General features: G+C 42.1%; 1 protein-coding gene across 4 annotated transcripts in view; it reads right to left on the bottom strand.

The window, feature by feature from the left end:
* Positions 1 to 2,682: 2,682 nt before the first annotated feature.
* Positions 2,683 to 19,340, bottom strand: part of ctbp2a (C-terminal binding protein 2a) — a 79,355-nt gene continuing 62,697 nt past the window's right edge. For 2 of the 4 annotated variants that reach the window (XM_026190081.1, XM_026190079.1), the window contains 8 exons: positions 16,921 to 17,075; positions 12,445 to 12,589; positions 11,582 to 11,788; positions 10,208 to 10,422; positions 7,766 to 7,896; positions 7,531 to 7,658; positions 7,314 to 7,437; positions 2,683 to 4,276 (listed from right to left, as the gene is read on the bottom strand). In XM_026190081.1, coding sequence (XP_026045866.1) covers positions 4,093 to 4,276; positions 7,314 to 7,437; positions 7,531 to 7,658; positions 7,766 to 7,896; positions 10,208 to 10,422; positions 11,582 to 11,788; positions 12,445 to 12,589; positions 16,921 to 17,075 — 1,289 coding nt within the window. In that variant the 3' untranslated portion in view covers positions 2,683 to 4,092. Of the gene's footprint in view, positions 4,277 to 6,975; positions 7,054 to 7,313; positions 7,438 to 7,530; positions 7,662 to 7,765; positions 7,897 to 10,207; positions 10,423 to 11,581; positions 11,789 to 12,444; positions 12,590 to 16,920; positions 17,076 to 19,340 lie in introns of all 4 variants that reach the window. The other 2 variants (XM_026190080.1, XM_026190078.1) reach the window with 2 other exon arrangements.

Below are 19,340 nucleotides of genomic sequence, written 5' to 3'. Positions count from 1 at the left end.
TCCCCCCCCCCCCCCCCCCTTTCCTGACACGGACAAACTGTGAAAAATCTTCAGGAGAGGGCAGGGAACCACGAGCCCCCACCAGACCTCCACCTGACAGAAGACACTACTGCTCTTCTGGCAAACACAGGCGCTCGGATATACACAAACACTTTTCTCAGACCAGCCTGAGTCTAACGGAGAGAAAAAAGATTTACGAATGCAAATTTTTGATTTGAGTTTTAAATGTAAAGGAAGAAAAAAAATATCTTTATCCATAGATGTAAATGCATGTGGTTGTAAAAAACAAACAAACAAAAAAAAAAGAGTGTAAGGAAATATACCAGCAGTGATTCAAATACTTTATATCCATTCAATATGGGCACTGGGGAAAAAAAGAAGCGCACATCCAAGTTTTTTCCAGATAAGAGTTGGCTTGTTTGGCTTTTTGTTTTCAAACAGGCATGGACAAAGCCAATAAATCTTATTATCTCCAGAAGATTAATGAAAAAAAATGAGAGATTCTGTAATCACAAATGACTTTAATCCTTAATACTAAGCACTGCACATTTATTAAAACATTTCTATATAAATACAGTATCATTGCTTGAATTGAGGTCACATATGAAGCTCTTGAAAAGGGAGATGTTCCCTTCACAAGTCAAATCTACACTCACTAAGTTTTAGCGCACTAACGTTCATGTTGGATCTCTTGGTTTACCTTTTTCAGACTGATTGAAGTCGTGTGTGTGTGTTTTATCTTCTATGAATTTATTCTACATCTACATATTTATTGTTTGGAAACTTATTTGAGCTAATAAGAGCTTTCTGTATATTATTTTCTCTCTTTTTTTGTGGTTTTGTTAATGATTCAATCTTGATGAAGACACATTGCACAGAAACACTGTTGCCGCGAGGAAAGAACCAATCATAACCATCAATGAAAAAGTTTACTTGGGTTTCTTGCGTATGGTTTTTAGTACCTCATATGGATGCCTAAAACCTGGTGCTTTTATTTTTTCTGGGCAGGTGAGTGTGGACATAACCCCACCCCCCACCCACTCTGAGTCACGCTTGTCTAATCGCTGTCTTGTAGTTCCTGTTTGCCCCCACCTTCCTTACAGCCTGTGTTGTGGAGGTCACCCTCATGGTACACGTGACATCGCTGCCTCTGTAAAGCCCGTTTGTTGTCATCATGTGAACCCACTTTTATTTGATTAGTGACAGATTTCACCACGTAAAACCAAAGCTGACAGAAAAAGAAAAAAAAGTTGTTCCTTTCTCTCTCTTTTTGCTGTGAGTGTTTGCATCTTGTTTCCTCTCGCCATCGCACTCTGTAACCTCTTTGTGTTTCATTCAAGTCATACACGTTTTTGAGCATCACCTGTATGTTGCTTTGTATTTATGCAATAGTTGCAGTTGTGACTACGATGGTTTGTGGATTTAGGCGTGACTTCGCTAAACAGAGTGTAACACAAAGAAATGGGCAAAAATAAGGAAAAAAAAAATAAAAGAACCTTTTTGAATGTCCAACTAAAACGCTTCCTGTCACTTCATTTATCAGCTAATGATGTCCTCAACATGTCCACGGGTTTAAGTGTGTCACTATTTTTGTATTTTTTTTTCTTTTTTTTTTTTTAATTGGACCTACTTTCTGAAGCTTTTGTCATGTGTTCAGGTTACAGCGCCCTCTAGTGGAACTAAAACCAGGTGAATTGAAGGTCCATCTTAAGTTATTGTAGTTTCAAATATAAAGTTTCCATTAATTTACAGAAAACAGTTAAAAGGTCAAACTCTGTGGTCAAATATGAAGGAGCACATAAGGTCTGGTGGATTAGATCAGAGCCTTATGTTTGACACCCCTGTATCAGAGGGTAGTGGCATGTGTAGCATGGGGGGAGGCTAACCTGGGTACCATTACTGGATGCAAGCACTGACTGGGATTTGAACCCCCGCCCAATTATTTCAAAGACCGTAATGACATAACAGGAACTTAAGGAACAACTGAAGCAGATGTGGAAAGTCAAGTTCAACGTGATCCCAGAACCTTAGAAAGGCAGAACCCATTAAAGTCCCAGGACTCGGATCGAGGGCCCAAGCTTCATTATCACAAACATACCACCCCCCAGGGGGTGAGAGGGAGATTTCTTTTTTTAATATACATATAAACGCATATACATTATGGGCTAATTTGAATTTTGCACTTAAGATAAATGGATTGAAGTGAGCCATGGCTAGAACCTAGAACAAAGTGACAAGCTGTGCAGCCAGAGGAGACTGGCAGGGATATTTGGACAATTTTTATAGTACTTGAATGTTTTATCCCTTCACCGTTCACTGTTTGGATGAACAGTCGGTGATTTAGGGAAAAGCAGTTTCAGGCAATACATCTAACGCTGTGATGGAACTGTGACGGCAGTTACCGTGCTTCAGTCATAACAATCAAGAAAACAATTTTGTTGAAATTTGACAAAAACTGTAGCGTGATCACAGTGTGTCCTTTGCTCTCCCCTTCATATCTACCTGATCGTAGCAGTTGGCTGGCAATCCCTGAGAGCGCTGCTGCTGCAGTTTTCTTCCTGTTAATTTTCCTTCCCACCATTGCCAAGTGCTTCCTAATAGAAAGTCATCTGACTGTACAACAGTAAGGTCTTTACCTTACAATATAAAAAGCAAACCAAAAAACCTTCCACGGAGCCAATCGATCAATCAGAACAGTAAGTTTTATTTATTGGTTCCAGCTGCACTGTATGCTATATGTTCACCTTGTACAAGAAACAAATACAAATACTCACACTAAAAACCAAACAATCTGCGAGCAGCCGCCTCTTGCTAACGTCACGGGGCTAAAGGGAATGAACGTGGCTGCCGTTGTTCCAAGAGGGCTCGACGCCTCCGAGGGCGCCACAGCTGGCTTTCATTAGAGCAGAAAAACAAGGAGGAAGAAACTATAAGGAGGAGAGGACGCGGTTGGTCACATCAGACTACGATTATATGAACATTTAACAAGGCAATACAAATCTAACAGGAGTGAAAAGCTTGAACATCAAAAAATGTACATTTGATATATAAAAAATACCACAATGGAGAAAGACGTGGAGACGTGAGGAGCAGTAATCAAGACCTATTTTCTTTTTTTAAACTTTTTTCTATTCCTTTTTGGACAGAATTGAAGGTTATTATATTGTTCCTGAGTCAGTAAGAGATTTGCTGTTTTTGTTTTTCCAAAAGCTGTCATACTTCAGAAGCTTTTTTCTTTTTCTCCAAAGGTCCTTTGGATGCAAACAGATAATATTTGGGACACTGTTCGCCACTTTAACTAAATAAAAGTACCTCAGTTCAGCAGAGTTTGGAAAAGTTACAACAGGAATACATAATTTAAGTGACGCGGTCCATGTACGATATTTAACCATGAAAGCCTGCCATTTTTTATTCTTTATATTTCCTCCTTTTTGGTTTGAAAGGATGGTTTTTCCACATCTACTGCCCCGCATCCCATCTCTTCACTCAGGCGGCCTCTAGCCGGCAAAGATGGAGTGCAGTTTGTTTTTCTTTTCTTGTCTGAAAACTGTAAATCTGTTCATTTTCACACACTGAAGAACAGAAACACAGTAATATAGGATAAAAAGAAGAAAGTCTAAGAAAAAAAAAACTAAACACAGGGTATGTTTGTGCTGAAATGGGCGCGACTGAAGGAAACAGAGTCGTCCTGTTGAGCTTGAGGGGAGGGTTTCCATCCTGCACGTGGCTACTGTCAACGTGTCCCATAAGTCAGGAGGAAATCTCCCTAAAATATACTAAAACAAAAAGTATTGTGTAAATCGAGAAGGAATGAAGATAAAAGATATGAAGGGAGGGGAGATTTCAGATCCGTGTGGCAGCTCATTTGTGTATTAACGTCCACTGTCCTCACTTAGTGGTTTCACAAAAAAAAAAAAGAAAGAAGAAAAAGTGTGAAACGTTGCCCGGCAGGCAGTCTGCTGGTAGGTTCGGATGGCTGAAATCAAGCGTACGTATAGTCGGATGGTTGAGTTGTTAGGTCGCTGGGTTTGTTTGTTTTTTTAGTTTACATCAATTTTTAGTTTCCTCCTCTTCTCAGCTACAGCAGCAGTCCTATGGCTCAGTCATGTGCTCTCTCATGGGGTCGCCGTGTTTGGAGGGCTGATTGGGGGAGGTGGCCTGTGACGGATGGGTGCCAGGGGGCAGGGTGTGGGCGATGGGAACTCCCCCGGCAACCAACCCCTCCATAGGTCCGGGAATCCCACCGGGGGCGACGCCCACCACGCCAGGAGGAAATCTGGAGATAGATAAAGCGTGATCAGCAGATATGTTAAGGAGCTAACCTTTTAATAAGTGTTATTTTTCCACATTTTACACTTTTTTTTCCATAAAAAACTAATATTTGTTACTCAGGATCATTTCTGTATGAAACTGCATGTTAAAAAAAAATCATGATTAAAAACGTAATGTGAAATAAGTAATGCACGATGACGCACTGAGGATGCAAATAAACCAACAGAAACTTAACAACTGATATGCAGTGAACTTACTGAGTAACATCAGCTTAAAAATGTCCAATAATGGTACAAGTGGTACAGGAGCATCATCCTGGGATTAATGTCATGGTACTTTGGGGCTATATAAATATATGCATACAAGTGGTGCCAATGGCTCTACTTATTAAAGAAGCTCCAAGCTTTAACTTGACGAGGCCAAAGGCTGTTTATTTGTCGTTGGTGATCGGGATCTGAAAGGATTTGTTTGACATCATTCACTGGATTGATCGGAGCAAATGGAAAGCCCAAGGAACTGAGTGAAGATCTGAGAAAGAGAACTGTAGATTTCTACAGTTAGAGTTGGAATTGTCTAGTGAAGTCATTTCCAAATAACTGCAGATTATTAAGAGCATCAACATTTATGGATCAGAACTTATTCAGTTGTGTCACCACTTTGCTGAGGCCTGGAAGAAGACCCAAATTAGTCAGGATGTTCAGAAAAAGCCCAGGAACCACCAAGGCTGAATCCCACTGAACCCAGAAGACGTTGACCAAGAAAGAAGCTCCTGTGCAAAAAAAATGGCACCTTCAAGCTCGACTTAAATTTGCCGTTGCCCACACAGGATGCAGAATGGCTCCTTAAGAAACGTTTTATGATCAGACGAGACACAGATTGATCTTATTTGGCCACAGTGACGTGAGGTATCTTTTAAGAAGTGAAGGTGAGGCTTTCAACATCACACTCTGAAGCTGTTTTGCTGCCAGAGGTGCTAGAACATCGAACAAACTGGATAGAATAATGACGGAGGAGGACGACCTCCAGCATTACGCTTCTGGACTGGCCTTCTGAAAACCATGTATACTTTTGTGTGTCTTAGAGAAAATCCAAAATCAATTTAAACTGGAACGTTCTTGTTTTGGCTTTTTTTAAGAGTCATTAAAGATGCACAATGATTCCAACCTGGAAAAATAAATCTTTAAAAGCCCCAAATTACCATGACTTTCATGCTCATGATGAGTGCATGTACACTTCTGACCACAACTCTAAATGATAATGTCAGGGGATCTTATCTGAACTAAAAGGGTCATTCGCCCAAACTACAAACAAACAAACAAACAAACAAAAACCCCATGACAACAACAAAACAGGAGAGATAGGCTGCGTTCACACTGCAGAGCCTTAGTATTCAATATGGATGTAATCAGATCCAGCTTCTTTAAAAAAAAAAAAAAAAAAAAAAGTGGCTAAACCTTGTCGGGAATTGTCCAGAATGCAAAAACAACCATTTTTGAGGTGAGTGTGTGATCCATTCAGTTAAATTAATCGGTTGTGTGTGTGAGATTAAAGATTAAATTAAAGATTAAATTAGTGCTGTCAGCGTTAATCTCGGGAACATGACGTTAACGCCATAAACGCATTAACGTCCGTTAACGAGCTAACCGCGCTAACGCGTTGACGTCATGCAGCCCCACGCACGGGGCGATCTGCGTTAACTCACTAACAGAGAGTTAATCGCGTTAATGCGGTTATGGCGTTAACGTCATTTTAACGAGATTAACACTGACAGCACTAGAATAAATATAAAACAGAATTTAAACGTAGGCATGTAACATAGAACAACAAAACTACTGTAGCAAACAGGAACACTAAATAGCCTCATATCTCATGCCTGAGATAACAGTAACATTTAAATGTGAGTTTCTCTCTGTAGATGGAAATAGATTTCATGTAATTGCCAACTTGACCTCATTCAATCACAGACTTGATGAGAGCAGGCTGACTACCTCTTATGGCAGGTTTTAGTGTTGGCTGTGCTCACCGCGTAGCAAAACACATATGGAAATGGCCCTAAATTAAACTGGAAAATATCTGATTCTGTGTGTTTGGTGCTGTTCTGAAAAAAAAAGAAAGAATTAGATTTGTGTCCACTTTTACCTGCAGTGTGAACCTTTTTTATTTGATCAGATTTTAGGATTTAAGATTTCAGTGAACTGGTTATAGCTCCTCCCAGAAAAAATAAATACAGCAGTTTGGGTGAATTGATCCTTTATTATAGGGCGGGGAAATGTGGGGGGAAAACGCTCACTGCAAACAAAATCACAAATAAATATTATAAATTAAGATTTCTCCGCCAAATCCCTTTCTAGAACTTTTATTCTCCCCCCAACTTCCTGCTTTCAGTCTTCCCTCGTGAACTGTAAGAGTAATGGCGCCTTTTTCTACTCAGTCCACATACATAACTACAGATGTACCACTTCCTTACAAAAAACAAAACAAAACATCAAACATTAGAGTGACCCTGTGTACTGCTTTCCACTACTTCAGGGAGGGGAGGGCGAGCCGGGGGAATCGATGGGATGCTGGGTAGAGTGGGTACAGTTACAGAACAGGGAGGTTAGAGTGAGAGGCAGAAAAAGGCTACAGGTTTCACAGGGGTTTTATTCATGATGTTATTCATTTGCCCTGGCCTGTTGGCCAGCAGTGATGGTATTCATTTACCTGGTTGGGAATTAGGTATATAATTTGTCCTGCATTCCCCCCGTTGCTATGGCCTGTACCATGGTTTGGTTCACTCGGCTGTGTGAGAGAAGCAGTTCAGTCTGGTTTAGACAATATAGAGACTGAGAACTTAACATGGGATTCATTAATTTGGGCCAAGTTCTATGTATAAATACGCCACAAAAACTAGGACCCAGCCTATTATGCAGAATTGTTACAAACACACATATGAATATTTAAGCTACCCCTCCCCCACGTATTAAACCTCACTACTGCAGGCGCTCAAAATGACAGGTGATCTCTGCGTTATGCTGGGCTCACATAAATCCACCTCCTACCTGTAGGCGGCACCGTTGATCTCTGGGTGAACTTGAGGCTGCTGCTGCTCCATCATTCCCCAAGGCGCCGTGGTAACAAAGAACTCTTTGTTGACGCAGTTTCGGAGGCTCTCGGGAATACGGCCTGTGTCGGGGCGAGATTGAGCTATGGTGAGCAGAGAAATGAGAAATTTGAGAGCGAGCGTGGGAATGTGTGCCATCTAAGACGTGTCGGTACCGGTTATGGCTCTGCGAATTTCTGTGGCAGCGGCCTCTCTCATCTCCAGCGATGCCTGCTCGCTGTACCAGGCAGTGTGGGGTGTGCAGATCAAGTTGGGGGCGTCTTTTAGCGGACCTTGGGAAAAACTGCTGAGCAGCAAATAAAGACAGAAACGGGGAAGTTAAATACAAGAGGAAGAAAACATTATTTCTATTGAACTGAACTTATAAACAAAGGATGATGCTGAAAGCACCTGAAAGGTTCTGACTCATGGACGTCCAAGGCGGCGCCCCGTATCCTTCCTTCTTTCAGGGCCTGAGCCAAAGCCTTCTCATCCACTAGACCCCCACGTGCACAGTTGACCAAGAAAGCACCTTGACGCATCTACACACAGAGCAGCGCAGCATTCAGTGTTCATCTCTCGATAAAAATGTCTCACTTCAACAAATAACAGCATGCGTGCTTTTGTGATGGCACACACAGAGGGCTGCTGTCACTGGCTCAATGCTGCACGGGAAGCAAAAACAAGGCTTCTGTTAATAATAAAACGGGACACGTAAATGACACCGATGCCTTCAAATTCAATTGCTTTTATGTGATGATTTCAGTTATTAAGGTAAAAAATCTACCTGACTCCTATGTGAAAAAATTATTCCTGCAATCGAGTGTTTGTGATAACTGATATTGAGTCTTTCACGTTGTTGTGGAGGAATTTTGGTGCACTCTTCTTTGCAGGATTGCTTTAATTCAGCCACATTGGAGGATTTTTGAACATCAACAGGCTTTTTAAAGTCATTCCAAAACACCTCAATCACATTTAAGTCTGGACTGTGACCCGGCCACTGCAAAACCAGTCGGAGGTTGACTTCCTGATGTGCTTCACATCACTGAACTTCTGCATAACCCAAGTGTGCATGAGCTGCAGGGCTTAAATTGATAGCTGGATATTCCACTTCAGGATTTTCTGGCAGAGGAAGGAATTCATGGTTCCACCTACTACAGCAAGTCACCCAGGTCCTGAAGCAGCAAATCAGCCCCAGACCATCACACTACCACCACCATGTTTGACTGTTGCTATGATGGTTCTTTTATTGAGTGGGACTCAAACCTTTCAAAAAGGGATCATCAGGATGTTTGTTCGCAAGCATTCTTTTTGGTAAGCAGTGGCTTTCTCCTTGAAGTCTCCCATGGATGTCTTTTTTTTTGCCCAGTCTCTTTCTTATTGTTGAATCATGAACTCTGAGGCACACAATGCCTGCAGTTCTTTAGATGTTGTCCTGGGTTCTCTTCAAAATTATTCTTGCAGTAATTTAGGTAGGTTGACCACGCCTGGGAAGTTTCACCACTCTTCCAAATTTTCTCCATTTGTGGATAATGACTCTCTCTGCGGTTCGCTGGAGTTCTAAAGCCCTAGAAATGGCTTTTTAACCCTTTCCAGACTGCAAGATGTGGGAGCGAATGGTGGTGGAACATGATTCTGAGTTTTTATCTTTAGAGTGTGGCCCGAGTGAGAGTTTCTGCAGAGCATGGTGTGATGTGTGGGGTTTTGGGGGAGGTTTTTTTTTTTTTTTTTTTTAGATTTTTTTGCCTAATTCACTTTGTCAGACAGGTTCTATTTATGTGATTCTTGATTCAGCAGAACTGGCAGGAATCAGATGTGGGTGTGTCTAGTGAAAAGACTGGGGGTTGGGGGTGGAAATCATCACTTAAACACTGCTTTTCTGATTTACTAAGGAGAACTTTGTCTAATATTAAAATCTTTAAATGATCTGAACCATATAAATATGACAAATGTGCAAGTTGGCTGCATTCATGATAATGCTTAAGATCAAACAGCTCAATTTTTGTTTCTGTAAGATAAACACAAGTACTAATATGCGCTTCTGTACGTTTGCAGTACAGGTTAAGTTCTATAGGTGGCAGCAGTGACCAGGCAAAGACTGTAGAGGCGCTTCTTGTATTCTTAGTGCTACAGAGACAAAAACTTGACAAGACATGTGTTATACTGCTAAAAAACAGTTTATTAAATATATAAGAAAGTCAAGTTACTGTGTTCTATTTGGGTCAGAACTATTTAATTTCATTAGCATTTAAAAAATAAAAATATATTTTCTGTCCTATAAATGTACTGTATATGGTTTGTGAAAAACATGCACCAGACCATACTTTGACTGCACATGCTCCTACACCCACATACTCACATATACTCTGGCAGTGTTTGGGAGACACTAGAAAGCTACAAAAGGACAGAAACAACATGGAAGAACAGCCTGATTATGTTAACACCCCCTGCCTACCACTTTACAGATGCAGATGGATCCGCATATTTGATTTGTCACAGATTTTTACGCCCCTTCCTGACACAGAGATTTGTGCCTCCACCACCCACCACTCTAAAGAAAAAAAACTCAGAATCATGTTCCACCACCATCCACTCCCAAATATATAATCAGAATTCAGAGATTGTCCAAACACCTGTGTTTCTTTGCTTGATCCTAGCACTCATTAAAAGCTCGCTTTAACAGCCTGTTATTTTAAGTTGCCAACAAAGGAGCGCTGGCAGTCTAGATAAACCCAAAGCTGGCTGACTCGGCTGCTGGTCTGAAGCTGTCCTACCAGCCTCAAGGAGAAAGCGCTCCTGCCAAGGCGAGACAATCTCCCTTTACCTCATGTCAGAATTTCCCGGTCCCCCCACCTGTTTGATGGTGAAGTCGTTGATGAGGTGGTGGTTGTGTTCGTTCAGGTTGCAGTGCAGGGAGACGCAGTCGCTCTGGTAGAGCAAGTCCTGGAGAGTATAGACTCGCTGCACGCCCAGCGAGCGCTCCAAGCCGTCCTGGAGGTAGGGGTCGTAGAAGATCACGTTGAAGCCAAACGCCTTGGCCCGCATGGCCACTGCCTGGCCTGAACGACCTGAGGCGGCCACGAGAGGAGAAAGAGCATCAACTAACCTTACTTTTAATAGGTGTCAGTGAAATGTGTCGGCAGCTGCTTAATGTATTGATAGGAATTCAGGTCAGACATTTAAATATTATCATTAGCTTCTGCTATACTTTGTGTTCAGTGCCTATTATATAATATCAGACTCTGAAGGTGTCCTGATGGGTCATGCACAGGAGGAAGCAGATCCTTTAATCTGTGTAAGACGCACATTGTGGTGGGATATGGGCAAGTTGTTCTATAAAATTATGCAGTGAGGCAGGGTGCACCTGCTAAAAGAAGCTAGTGTCCTTGGGGAATACACTAGCTATGAAGAAGTTTGGTACTGTTAGACAAATAGATAGTATGTGTCAAAGAACATCCACACAAATGCTGGAACTCGAGGTTTCCCAGTCGAACACTGCCCGGAGAATCACACTGACGTCTGTTCTCATCTCGGGTTAAGGTTCATCCAACCAGCCCACCTTTCTTAAAGTTTGGGTGCTCATGTGTCTACTGAATTTGCTTTGGGCAGTGGATAGAGGACGACGTTCTCCAGTTATAGAGGGATATGTGTTTTTTTACTTCTCTTTCAGAGCCAACATGAAAGTTTTTCAGCATTTTTGCAGTTGTAACTAAATAATCATTGTTATTTACTTGACCTACAGAGCTTACCAAATGTATTAGACCAAAACTTAATGCAAGAATTGTTCCAAAGTTGCACTAACAGTACTGGTAATTACCAAAAATTATTTTGTAATGAATCTGTGATGAATAATCTATCAGTATGTCCAAGCTCTTTAATTAAAACGATATTTTTAAACCTAAAATATAATTGTCATTGTTATTTGTGAATATTCAATATGTATTTACATAAAAGTAGAAAAGTAGACTCTTTTTTTTTAAATAAGATGCCAAATAACAAATAACAGGTCTAATGTTATGCAGAGAATTGGATTCTGTTTGTTTTGTGGTTAATAAATAACAATATAATTTTAAGTTTTAAACATGTTTTTGACAGATTTCGAAAATATTTGTGGGTTTTTTTGACAGGTGGTCTGTATCATTGGTTTCAATGCTGTGGCTAATCATTCAATATGCACTTTTCAGCTCTGCACGCTTTCTGCAATAAAACCCAAAACAAGCAACTTACCAAATCCGATCAGGCCCAACGTCTCTCCTCGGATCCTGGCTGCTCCTGACGCCACCTCCCGGATCTGCTCCACGCTCTGGACCCGCGTGCCCTCCCGAAGAGCCTGGTACAGCCAGGTGTTTCGCCGGTACAGGTTAAGGATGTGACAAAGCGTCGAGTCTGCTGTTTCTTCTACGGCCGCTGAGGGAATATTACACACTGCAATGCCTGGACAAGGAGAGATAGCAATTTAGTCGACTACTGCTGTAACAATATTGCTTCACAGATTACTGTCACTGCTTTGGAGAGAGAGAGAGATCCATTTGCTAGTATTTTATTTTACGAAATAAATGGCAGGATATTTCTCCGTCTTTATGACTTACTACAGAATAAAATCCCGCTGTGTATAAAACTGAAATATGAATGATAAGAGGATCGTTCTAATTGCTAATTATGCCCACCAAAAGACTGGCAGCGTACTGAAATATAGGAGCGCAAATGACAATAATTAGGATATCACACAAATCCTGTTCTCATACCAAACATATGCCGACGGGGCCAAATGGGAATCACAGGGAGAGTTTGATATCAGTCGGAGCAGCTGCTCTGCATGTGAAATTAGCTCTGTTACATCTACTGTTTACAGTAAACTCCTGTACATATGTGTCGCGTAAACATCGCGAGCAGAGTTTGATTTGGTCCTCCTCCGCGATGCATATTTTCCACTTGATGAATCATCCTTTATGTTTTCTCTTTGTAGTGAATGAGCTAGCCACACGAGCAGATAGGCTCCTTCATTATTCACGCCGCGTGATTACGCTCCGCGCCTGAGCCGCCCTGCTCGCAACGCTCATCTTTCGTGTGCATCTGTCCCTCAGTCTCACCGAGCTCCCCGGCAGCCTTGATGTCGATGTTGTCGTAGCCGCTGCCGATGCGAATGATGATGCGCAGCGCCTTGAACTTCTCCAAGTCCTCTCTGGTCAGGGTGATGGTGTGGTACATCATGGCCCCTACGGCCTCATTCAGCACCTGGGGGACATCAGAGAGGATAAGGCCTCATCATCATCACTGCTTATGTCCACAGCCATTATTAGTTGAACATTTTCATCTGCATTTATATTGCTACCCCAATGTCATTACTGTTCTTAATCATCCTCAACCCGGCACTGATATTCAGATGGCTCTTCTGTAACAGCCAACATGAATATGCGTGCTCTCGCTACCTCCCATCTTCCCAAAGTTTATGTCCGCTATTCTTCATCTAAATGCAAATGGATTGTTTATATGTGCACTAAAATATGAGTGATTGCCTTTGTGTTTACTGTACAATGAGTGCTTGCCAAAGCTGGTTTTTGTCACAACACATCCATTCAAACTGTATGCAAACAAGGTTAGAATGGATGCAGGCAGGACAATAAAGTAGACTGACAGCTGCTGAGAAACCCACAAAGCATAAACAAGTAGATTCTGCAAGCCAAGGGCTGTTAAGTAACCGGTCTGAATTCACATCCTGCTAACTAAATTAACCCTAGCCGAGCCAGAACAGCGCAGCCGTGAATTTCCACAGAGCATTCACAGTGGAGCTATCTGAAGGAAGGGCTGGGTGCTAAACTCAAGGTTAAAGCTCTCCTCGTGCATCGCTCTCATTACTCGAGTAAAGCGGGCCAGCTGGAGAAGGACAAACAGGGATACAAGCTGAGTGTACATGAAGTGGAAACTGTGAGAAAAATTACGTTTTCTTTCTGTGGTATTCATGGCCGTTTAAAAAAGTGCCGCTCTGAGCTGATACATCACGTGCTCCTTCGCATTTAAACACAGCAAAGGATCGTGATTACTGCAATCCATTTCAATTTGTGTGGAGATTAAACTTGAAATATGTTTGCAGTTGTGTTTGAAAGGTGAGAAGAAGAATATTTCTGTTTTCAGTCTTTACACTAAACTAAGCCCAACATATCTCTCCTTTAGCCAAATGAAAGCGTGTGCCACTTACAGTCATGTGAAAAAGAAACGGCACCCTCTTTCTGATACATAAGGTTTTATATATCAGGATGCACTGACAAATCAGCTGGCCCATATCAGGTCTTAAAATTAGGTAAATATGTCACACATTTCAACCAGGTCATTGCAGAATCTTGATTATTTTCTATTTCAGCCATTTCAGGGATTGTTGTCCTGTTGCATGACCCAGTTTTAACACGATGGCCTCACATAATCTAGAATACTTTTGTATAAGGAGGAGTTCATGGTTGACTCAAAGACTGCAAGGTGACCAGGACCCAAATCATCACCCCTCCACCACCATGCTTCACCGTTTGTACGAGTTATTTGTGCTGAAATTCAGTGTTTTGATTTGTTTTCTTTATAATTGGTACTGTGCATTGTAGTCAAACATCTCCACTGTGAACATTGTTCCAGACGTCTTGTGTTTTTTTTAAGATGAACTTTGCAAACCTAAGCCGTGCTCCTTTAGAGACAAGGGACTTTCTCCTGGCAACCCTTCCAAACAAGTTAGTTTCTGTGTAACACATCACGCACTGTTGCTCACACCAGGTTATATTTACCTAATTGCATGACCTACTCAAAACCAGATGACTTTTCATTCCTGTCCTAATCTGTAAAATCTTAGAACAGAGAGAGGGTGTAGTTTCTTTTTCACATGACCATAGCTTCTGAGGTGCCGGTAGGCTTATTGTTGGCTTTAAACCAACAAGCTAAGCTAAGTTAATCACCTGCAGCTGCTTCTAGCTCCAAAAGCCATTTCACTACAACAATGAAGCAAACTTCAATCAGTTATTTGACCACTTTCCTCTGCACTTTAAGCACCTTGTTATGCAATCACAGGCTTGGGGCTTCAGAGGAAAGTTTTGAATTTTGGACTTGGGTTTGTTGAGTTTTTGTGTCGGAAAGGGAAAAAGGATTGCTGATCGGCAGCTAGTGTGAAGATGGAGTTGATGGAGGGATGAATGTAAAGAACAAATCAATTCACTTCAGTTTTACTTATATAGCTCCCAATCACAGCGGCAGTTGCCTCAAGATGCTTTATATTGTATGGTAACGACCCTACAACAATACAGAGAACAGAGAAAATCTAAGACACATCAAGTCAAGCACGATCAATTTTTTAAATAATACATTTACTGCTCATATATTTTAAGACTATAGCTGAACATCTTTGTTTAATGCCCTACTTTTCCTAACACTTGTCAACCGAAAGCTTAAAAATACTAAATTAACTAACATTTCTCCAACATAAAATCTTTTTCTCAATTATATCTGCAAAAGTGATCACTTTTCAATAGAATATCAGCTGCAGTTACTTTTATAATGACGTCAAAGACACTTTTAAAGCGCACCACTTTGTATCTTCAGAAATCCAAAGGATCTTCTTTGTCCTTTCAAGGACGGCACTGTTCCAGGGAATACGCCAGAAGTACTTTCTAATAAATTCCTTTTAACGCGTGCTCGGCAGAAGTCGAGGTGTTTTTGGCAGGCTTGCAGTTGCACATTGAGAGCTCAAGAGCTACAGTTTAGTACGGAGTCTTTAAGTGGAGCATAACTCAAACACTGCATCTGCTCACTTCCAGGCAGTCACAGAAAGAGACGGCAGCATGCTTGTGTTTGCACCCTAAGAGTTTGTTTATGTGCACGTGTGTGAACACTGCTTCAGCTCTTGTAGTGAGGTTGTCGGAGGGTGTGTGTGTGTTTGTGTGTTTAACCTCTGCTGCGCAGTTACAGTCATGGGACCGTTGCCAGCATCTATACTCCCAGGTGGATCCTCTGTGAGAAATGTATTCATAATGTCTTACTGGACGCTTTTGTGTGTCGTGTGCGTGTCTGTAAGGTGAAAATAAGGTGAAATATCAACTGTTTGGTTTCTTTTTAAGCATAAATGTTTTCAACAAATTCAATCAGACCCATTTTTCATTACACATTTACAACAACTGAAATATGGTAGCATTTTCTCTGAAACTGACATGGCATGAATTGGAAGGCTTCCTTTCCTCTTTGTGAGCGTGAAGACACAAACCCTCCAGCTTGGACTGTAAAATTGCTGCTCGCTGGCTCCAGTGCATAGACAGTAAAATAAGACAAATGTTTCACCCACTCTGGCTGAGAACAATTATACTGCATTTCTATTACCAGCCGCCTCCTCCTCCTCCTCCTCGTCCTTATTTAACAAAGCAGCACTTCAGCACCCAGTGGGATTAGAGTCAGTGATGAAACCATTATAGCTGAACTGGGAGAGTGGAACAAGCCAGTGGGCTGAAATATTATTAAAACATTAGAGAGGAGGAGACGGAGAGGGAGGAAAGAGATGATTCTACTGCACTCGACTGAGAGCAAATATTTCAAGAAAAACATTAAAAGTCCACACTGTGTCAGTATCACAGTCAGTGCTCCTGCAGATACTGCCACTGGGGCTTCTACAAGTGTTACAGCGAGGAGCATCACCTTGCAAGAAAACGTCAATAATTGGTCTGACATAAATCTAATATGTAGTGCATCTTAAAACTGTTAAATGTCAAAATATGGAAATTATGAGGAGGAAGTCAAATCTCTAAGTAAAGAAATGGAAAATGTTGGGCTTCTTTATTCAGTTAGAACATAATAATATAAAATACATTATAATATAATAATAATAGACACAATGGCCACTTAGGCCAGTGAGCGTGCCTTGCTAATACTGGATTTGATCCACTTTTGCCCTCAGAACTCCATTAATTCAGAATGGCACAGATTCGACAAGGTGTTGGGAAACCAAAGGTTCATGGCTTGTTTGAGCTCTGGTTATTGTCAAGTTCAAAAGGCCAGTTTGAGATGATTTGAAATTTGTGTAATGGGACTAACATGGCCAGCAACAGCAATACTCAGATACTATTGAGTACTGGTCCCAAAGTGTGCCAACACTATTGCATCCTGAAACACTGATACAAGGGAGGATGGCTCAATGCTTTCATCTTGTTTACAGTAAATTCCTACTATCCAAAAAGAAACTGAGACTCATCAGACCACGTGACATTTTTTCCAATCATCTACTGTCCTATTTTGTCGAGTCCGTGTGAACTACAGCCCCTGTTCCTGTTCTTAGCTTGCAGGAGTGGCACACGGTGTGGTCTTCTGCTGCTGCAGCCCATCTGCTTCGAGGCCATTCTCCTCTAACATCTGGAATCAACAAGACTTCGCCCAAAGAACTGCAGTTCACTGGATAGTTTTCGTATCAGAGCATTTTCTGTTAACCCTAGAGCTCGCCGTGTGGAAAAATCCCAGCGGATAACCAGTTTCTGAAATAGTCAGACTGGCACTAACAACTATGCCCCGTTCAAAGTCAATTAAATCCCCTCTGAAATCTGACGGTGTACCTTTTCATGTATCTCCTGCGTGGACTGAGCGTCACAGAAAGCCACGGTGGCCAGATCTTTGAGGATGGGCATCTCCACAGTGCAGTCGCGCCCATCCAGCAGCGCCACCAGAGGGCGCGGGTGCATAGGCCCGTTCATAATCTGGGGCCGAATACCTGCAGGGAGACAGAGAGGAGAAGGAGTTAATTATTTATGTTTGGCACACACCGTCAAATGAGCGAAGGAAGAAGCAGGAAAACGCAGGGAAATCCATGTCGCAGTGGGAAGTGCTGGACCGGTGTGTGTGTGGGCTGTGATATCAGTGGCACACACACACACACACACACACGTGAGTGAGATCGATACACTTAAACTTGACTTTAAACCACTGTCATCATCTCCCTTACCTGGCAACACTGGTCGATATCACACACTCGCACCCACACACCAGCGATATGACTACCCCCCTGGTCTCTTGCTGTTATCCACACTGTTTCCAGGCAACAGGTCCTTTCACCCTGTGAGGTCATCACCTCCATTATCCTATCACCATACAGAACCCAGCAGGCCTTCACTGTGTGAATATCTGTACCTTCTGGACTCTGACAGCACTCTATCTGCAGTAATTCAATTTAAACTTGATGCTCCTCTCCAGGAGTTTGCAGCTGGTCACTGAGACACTATACAGTGGCCTGTTAGGGTAAAAAAAGTGAGTGTTCTACTTTAAACACTTTCCTGAAAATCAATGCGATGATCTCTTCTTTGGGTGATCATAAAACAGCGCAGCTTCTATTAAGAAAAACAATCTCACAGTGTGGAGCCAAAGTCTGGTTAAAAGAGGGAAAAGGAGGGAAAAGAAAGGAGGAGGGGGGTCCACACACCATCACCACCACCACTCTCTGGCTCCCTGCTGCCTGTTGTCATGGTGATTAGAGGATTTGGGCAGGATTATGAAATATTTTATTTAGTGGCATCTGCGCTGGTGGTGAGGACGTCCAAGCCTGCTCGCGCTATGTCTGTCTCTCTAACTGCTCCATAGCAAGGACAGTGTTTGTGACCTCCACAACTACACCATGTTAACATATGCACTGCAGGCAGATCAGAAGAGAGTAATGTAAAGCGAAAGAAAAAAAAAAAAAAAAAAAAAAAAGGAAGACGTGCATGCAGCAGTATTTCTGCGCCAGCAGGATTGTTTTTTTGGTTTTTTTTATTCTGGACAGAAGACAGCCTTCTGAAATTGTATTTTCTTTTCTTTTAAGGACCTGGAGATAAATTTTCTCAGTCAGCTCGTTACTATGTTTGACACAAACCCAAACACTTCTGCAAAAGTTTAAATAGCCTTGGCATTTCTGTGCATTTTATTTTTTGGGGGGGTGGGGGGGGGGTAACACTTCCTGCACGTGCAAAGAGTTGGGGGAAGCTCTCTATCAATGATATTGCATTTCTCTTGTTTTTTGGAATACATGGCAGCTTGGCAGCATCGCGGCTCATTGGTTAGCACTCTTGGCTCACAGCAAGAGGGTCCTAGTTTCAAAAGCAGGCAGGGCCCTTTTCTCTGGCAGCTCTGGTTTCTCTTGCAGAAATAAAACCAAACATACTTGTTTATTGCCACCGTTGTCAGGCCAGGCTGCTCTTACAAAAGAGATTTTTAATCTCCAGAATTTCAAGAAAAACCAAGAGTCCAATATTTATCTGTCGAGTTGAGTGTTCCCACTTTCATCTATGACTGGTGACCAGAAGAATAAGGCTGCGGATACAAGGGGCAGCAAATGATCTTCCTCCAGAGGGTGGAGACTGATAAGGAGGAGTAGACCAAGATCCTCACCCAAAGGGAACCAGCTGCAGTGGTTCAGGCATTGGATAGGGCTGCCTACTGAACATCTCCTGGGTGAGGGATTTCAGGCAGTTCCCACTAGAAGAAGACTGTGGAGCAGAAGTAGTACACTTGGTAGACATTATGTCTCTCAGTTGGTTTGAGAAGGCCTCAGCATCTCAAGGGAAGAGCTGGAGGAAGCAGCTGGGTAGAGGGTGGGCTGGCGCTTAGTGTCCTGCCCCCAAGACCCAAGCCCGAATGAGTGGCAGAAAATGGACGGACAGATGGATGGATGGAGCTGTGTGTTTTGGCTGCTGCCATCTTGGATTTTTGAAGGGACAGATCTGAAGCATAAACTGTTTAATCATCTATTTGACTCCAACTGGGAAGATAATTACAAAAAATATTGTGAATAATAAGATGTGAAACCAGAGATTGAGACCATAAACTCACCAGGAAAGTGTTTAATGAGGTGATAAATGAAGTGAACATTAGCATCAGTTGCTTGCAAACTTTTATACACTCATATAAAGTCGCCCCCAGCTGGCCGTTAGACATTTCTACAGCGGCATCACTTTTCAGACCGCATGTTGTCAAGGTATGCAGTGCATATGCACACATGCAACAG

Source organism: Astatotilapia calliptera, chromosome 13 (genome assembly GCF_900246225.1).
Source record: "Astatotilapia calliptera chromosome 13, fAstCal1.2, whole genome shotgun sequence".
Classification (NCBI taxonomy): domain Eukaryota; kingdom Metazoa; phylum Chordata; class Actinopteri; order Cichliformes; family Cichlidae; genus Astatotilapia; species Astatotilapia calliptera.
The sequence above is the reverse complement of the archived record's forward strand: the minus strand, read 5'-3'. Positions and strand labels throughout refer to the sequence as shown.